The sequence below is a fragment of the Leptodactylus fuscus genome, chromosome 5 (assembly GCF_031893055.1).
Source record: "Leptodactylus fuscus isolate aLepFus1 chromosome 5, aLepFus1.hap2, whole genome shotgun sequence".
NCBI lineage: Eukaryota > Metazoa > Chordata > Amphibia > Anura > Leptodactylidae > Leptodactylus > Leptodactylus fuscus.
In genome coordinates this window covers 98,930,213-98,936,212 of record NC_134269.1, presented here as the reverse complement: position 1 = coordinate 98,936,212, position 6,000 = coordinate 98,930,213, and the positions used below count along the sequence as shown (strand labels likewise).

The 6,000-nt window shown below is 37.8% G+C and overlaps 1 protein-coding gene across 2 annotated transcripts in view; it reads right to left on the bottom strand.

Moving 5' to 3' along the window:
* Window positions 1–1,037: 1,037 nt before the first annotated feature.
* Window positions 1,038–6,000, bottom strand: part of SND1 (staphylococcal nuclease and tudor domain containing 1) — a 437,816-nt gene continuing 432,853 nt past the window's right edge. For both annotated transcript variants that reach the window (XM_075273874.1, XM_075273875.1), the window contains exons 21-24: window positions 5,771–5,884; window positions 5,488–5,691; window positions 1,792–1,836; window positions 1,038–1,558 (exon numbers count right to left, since the gene is read on the bottom strand). In XM_075273874.1, the coding sequence (XP_075129975.1) occupies window positions 1,493–1,558; window positions 1,792–1,836; window positions 5,488–5,691; window positions 5,771–5,884 (429 nt within the window). In that variant the 3' untranslated portion in view covers window positions 1,038–1,492. The remainder of the gene's footprint in view (window positions 1,559–1,791; window positions 1,837–5,487; window positions 5,692–5,770; window positions 5,885–6,000) is intronic.

The window sequence follows — 6,000 nt, the reverse complement described above, 5'->3', positions numbered from 1 at the left end:
TGAACTCTTATTTTTAGGAGGTTTGGTGCATTTAATTTTTTGTTTGGTTTCCGCTTTTAACAACTAATATACTTTTATTTGCATTTTTTCATAAAACATTCACTTTAAATCAAAATTGCATGAAGGTGCCTGTTCGTATACAGTACCAAGTGGGATGCTGACAATTCTGCAGGTGTCTACTTTAAGAAAATATTTAGGTATGGGGGGGTTGGATGCTTTTTTAATGTTGCAATTTAGGTTTGATTTGTCCATCTCAAAACTGTGAAAATTGCTCTGGCTACTGGAGGTGCAAAATTTCCAGAGACCCTTGGCAGCGAAAAGGTTAATGCTCAGCATGATGTAATAGTACGGCGCAGAGTGGGAAGGGGTTAAACATCCCCTCTATCTCCTGTTTTTGCGACAACTCTAGTTTTCAAGAAAAGAACGTATACCAATCTTTCGGCATAGGGCAAAAAAAAAAAAAAAAGAAGCCCAAAACAATAAAGAAATTAACTATTAACTATAGCCTGTCTTGAATGAAGACAGATGTAGCTAGAGAAGCATTTTCCTTTGATGATATATATTACAAAGTTTCTTATATTCATCTGAACTATTAATTTACAAAATGAGTTACTCTTTAATAAAATTTAAGCTTATGCATTTTGAGCAACAATAAAGTATGTTGCCTATACCATGAATGGTATAGGCAATGGAGTCTATACTGGATAAGCTCTTAGAGTAGCTGCAAACTTAATAACAAATTAAAGGGATTGTGCAGGAATCAGAAAACAGGACTGTGTTCTTTACAGGAAGTGACTTCATGGCCGTTGGTCATGCGGCAATGCTACTACTCCATTCCATTAAAATGAATGGAATCAGACTGAGCTGCAGCTTTTTTTTGCTATCTAGAAAACAAATGTTGCTGTACTTTATTATACTGTATTCTACATCTCTATTAGACAGGGATATTCTGAAACATTTGGATCAGAAAGTTATTACAGACTAACCTCTACATTGTAAAAGTTTAGATATCGCCACATAACACCACCACTACATACTTAGAACGCTATACTTTATTGAGCCATTAAATACACGAGACAAAACATAGGACCCTGGACATTGGATATGGGAGGGAACAATTACATGTTTAAGGATATAAAGGACTGGACAGATAAAACCTTATCATTTAATTTGCAGAACATAATTTGAGGACGTAGGACTGAGTTACGAGAAAAAATACAAAACTAACATCAGCCCACAATTCATTTTCCATAATAAAAAAAAAGGAAATAATAGCCAACACTTAAAATAAAAATTAACAGATGGTTGTATGAACCGTTTGCACAGATATTTGGGGAGATTTCAATTGATGCAAATACTTGTCCAGGATGAACCTGTGATTTTTTTTCCAGTGTATCAGGTGTTGTTTGCTGGAACTGCCCTTCTTAGGGAGAGAGAGATGGAAAGCCAGGAAGAGGGAGTGGGTCTCTGTCATCTTTGGCATGGCATCCTTCTAGCGGCTGTAACCAAACTCATCTGCATCATCGGCCCGGAAGTCTCCATAACGCCACAGATTCAGCTACAACAGAAAAGGCAACACAGTCAAATATGGGTCAGCTCTAGAAGAACAGATGTACACGTACATTACCAGTTTCAAGTAAAAAAAAATAAAAATAAAAAAATACTCTCACTATAAATTACTATATTACCCTAATACAGTCAATTTATGAAAAAAAAAAAACAAGAGACTGAACCCTGAGCTGTACGTTAGCTTTCCACAATTACATAGAATAGTACAGGCCGGTTACTTACCCTTGCAGACTTAGCAGATTCCTGAGCATTCACATACTCTGCAATCTACAGAAAACAGAAACAAGAAGAGTCAGATGCTGTGTGTTTTACAATCACAAGGCTTAACACCAGCAATGCTAGTGATGCATTCTGGGTGCATCATATAGAAGTGTAACTCCTTGCGGAATATGACAGCAATGTGCTGTGATGCAGGGAATGTGATCGTCTATTGAGAGCAGGTTATTGTGTCAGGCGTGAGCTTGTGAGGCTCAGTGGAACGTATAAGCCAACACATCCCCTGATTGCAGAGCTGTAACTGAGCCCAACAAAGCTACTGATTACAGAAGCTTGCAGGAGACAATTTAGTTTTGCCAACAAAGAAAGCCAAGTACAGAACATGATCTGAAAAGCTAAGCTTTTAACCCTTGCTTCTAAAAGGAGAGAATATTCTTCAGTCAGGCAGTAAGCCATATTTATAAAAGCAAAACAGAGTTTGCCACATTTTGGACAACATTACTGTCAGAATTAGAGAAGTTTCCAGAAACTGCTGTTGTGAAGAGTTCTGGTACTTCAATGGATGCTGATACAATGTTCTGTGACACACAAGATCCTTATTATATTGCCAATGACATTTTCAAAAGAAACTGGGGCATCGTAGTTGGATTTTGTTTTGCAGCTTGGACTATTTCAGTCACCAGAACCCAGCATATCAATCCAGCCCTGCGGATAGGTAGGTGAGAGTCATTGGGATCATTGTTTTCCTCTTCTCAATTAGTTGCGGAGATTTTGTCTCTTTGTCAATATACAACTTGTAACCAGCCCTGTACCGGTGTGCTAAATGCATTAGAATAACAGATCCATCAACAACAGCTTAGTTTATAGATAAGATTTATATTGTTAGAAAACGCAATACCTTGTAGAGGCGATTCAACAGTTTCCAAGTATACCTCTAATACTTAGCTTTGGAGCCCCATTTACATGTAAATAGCTTTATTCAAATGCAAATGAGAGAAAAGTGCCTTTGGGTTTTGGTCTTAGTTCTAGATTCCCAGGGAAAACACTTTCCCTTCTTTTGCATATGAATAAAACAGTGATTTACTTGAAAATGGAGGTAAAAGCTAAATTACAGCCATATTTGGAAATTGTAGAATCATTTCCACAAGATACATTGACCAGGTTTCTAAGCATTGTACTGCTGACAGACTCCCTTTAAGCTGTCAGAGTAGGAGGGAGCATTTTCCAACTACTGCAGTCCTAGGTTCTGGCTGTATACAACTCCTGCGCCTGCTACAAAATTGCCAAACTACGATGTATTGTGTGTGGAGTGTTAGCTATACGCTTAGTGCTGAGTAGGAAGGAGTTAATCTTTGATATACTAACACAGAAACTCAAAGAAAGAAAATATGATTATATTTAAAGTAGGCTATTGAATCCGCTATAATTCCCCCTCCACAAGCTTCTTGGATGCCAATTGACAATTTAGAACATGAGAAATGCACCGACAAGTTTCTTTGTCCTCCACAATTAGAGGCCTGGGTGGCCATTTGTTGGGCAGAATTAGCTGCCATTAGTTTTAATCTTGCCTTTAATTAAAGTGACCTGTTTTAGTGACAGGTATGCATTAAGGTTATGACCTACAACAACATGTATAATTACAACTTGTCCTTAATCAATCAAAACATTTCTTCAGCCGCTGCTTGGTTTTATGGCTCCTTGGCAAGAGTGCAGAACACATGACTACATGGGGAGAACTTTTTGTTTATTCTGGGCAGAAATGGACAAAAACTGAGCACTGGTAAAATCTTACAATAAAATCTACACATAAAAGGTGTTTGAGATTATAGCGCACATTGACAAATTAAGACGCTTTGGCTACCTTTCATGCTTGTTGCTGCATTTTACATTGTGTAACACAAGAAGCCAGTTAATATACCAAGCTGACATGATATATATTTTATAGAAGTTTGGAAACATATACCCTCAGATGTATTTGACACCACTATATAGTATAGTGTATAGTTTATACACTTTATACATGTTTATTTTATTGTGTACTGAGTAGGTACCAAGACAAATGCCTTGTGTCATATACTGGGATGTCCTCTCTCTCTACAATTTAATCTGCCTGTATGTTGTATGTTTAGAATCACATGGCTATTGTGCCTTTGTTTCCACGTCCTCTAGGCACAGTGTACTTGCAGTGGTTGATCAGTGTGAGAACAGTCACTTATGTACTTCATCATGTCCGGGCGATTACAAGGGGCTACACCCAGTCCTTGGATACTATGAATTCTCACAGTATTGATTTACATTAGTTGGGCACTGGGGCTTACACTGGTCAATAACTTCAGCTGAATATCAATTAAAATTCCTCCTGTAAATAAGTCCGTTAATGAGCTATCGAGTTGTGCAGGGGAGGGAAGGGACAGCTCCGGTTTGTCAGCTCCAGTATTTCTGTCCTGAAATGGCCATATGATAAATTGCCCAGAGCTGTGTTACACTAGGGTTACATGGGTAGTCTGCAGATAAAGTCCACATTGAATCTACAATGTAGAGGATATATATAATGATAAATCTGAAACCAATTTAACAGGTCCTTAATAATCATAAAGCTTTGCATTGATATTTCTATACACTGTCCCCCTTCAATATGTATAGCAGACCATGTACTGTCCTACCCTTTAACATTTCCCCAGAGTCCATATCACTATGCTACAGCTCAGCTCACAGTCATTTGTCCTTTATATTTTTTCTTTCTATAGGCTGTATTTTTTTTCGTATGTGTGCTGGCTAAGCTATGTAAACCATATAAACAATATGTTTGCATCTCTTCTAACACAGCACAAGCGTCTTGCAAAATGTTTAGTTGTCACTTCATGTTGAGGGTATAAGTATCCTAGGGTCATACAGATGGCAATGACATACGCTGAAGCACATTGTTCCTGTAAACTGTATTCGCATGCTGGAAAAACTGTGCACTGCAGAGTAGCACAACACCCATCGCTATGTAACAAAAACTCCTAAAATTGACATGTGTCTTTCATATTTTGATTAAAGATACCTATAAATTTTGTAAAGTGTGGGGCCCAATATCTGCAAAGAGTAGGGAATCCTGCCAGTAAGTCTCCACGATCTACTCTGTCAATGTTTTTCTACCATTTTAACTTTCATCCATCAAAAATAGTTTTCAGGGTAAGTTTTTAGTAATTTAAAGAATTTAAAGAAGTAAATGATAACCAAAGGACAAAATAAGTGAATGGCGGCCAATAGACAATGAGAATCAAGGCAAAGTAAAAACAACAAAAAAAGATTAAATAAAAGTACAACCCAGAATCAAAGCCTGGGACTGATATCTCTCAGATTCTAAACAATGTTGGATGGTCTTGCCAAACATTTGTTTTGGTTTTCCACATTTCATGGTGTTTTTTTTTTTTTGTTTTGTCTCTTTGGGGTTTTTCAAAATACTGCTTGTGCTTGGTGTGGAAGATCAGCAAACAAAAAAATAAAAAAACAAAAACCTGAAAGAAACACCGGAGAAACGCTGTGTGAAAAAAAAAGTCAAATTTAAAAAAAGCAATATAAAAGAATATTTATAAAAAAAAACAAAAAAAAAACAAACTGTGATGGTGGCATACGTGTACAGAACTTTCATGGAAAAGAAAAACTTTAGTGCAGAAGTACAGTAGTAAATACTAGAAACTGGTCAGATTTACTCACCAGTTTCAGAAACTGTTTTTCCTTGCGCAACTCAACCATGACCAGTCCTTCTTTCACCAGACCCAGGCCCACATCCTCTTTGGAGTCTGCAAACTGCAAGGTGACATGTGGACAGCCAGCGCCAGTATACTCCACATTCAATAGGCACTGCGTGTTCTGTATATCACGCACCACGCTATCCACGACATCAGCACGAGCATCTTCCTGTAAGGGCCAAGAACAAGTCATTAACAGCCAGAATAAAGCAGTTCAACAATGCATAAAGCCTAGCCAGTATACTCACATCTTGTGGTACTTGTATGAAAGCAAAACAATACTCTATAGCTTGTGCAGGGAGTGTACGGACACTGAAAGATGTTGGGAGGGTCCCCAGGCGAGTGGAGGGCACAGTCTCTCTCTGCAAACATAGAACAAAAATTCCAGGTTAAATCTGATGAAACATACTGTATACAATCGCATTTCACAGCCAAAAGAGATGACTGCAGGAAAACTAGAACACAGTCTGCAACACTA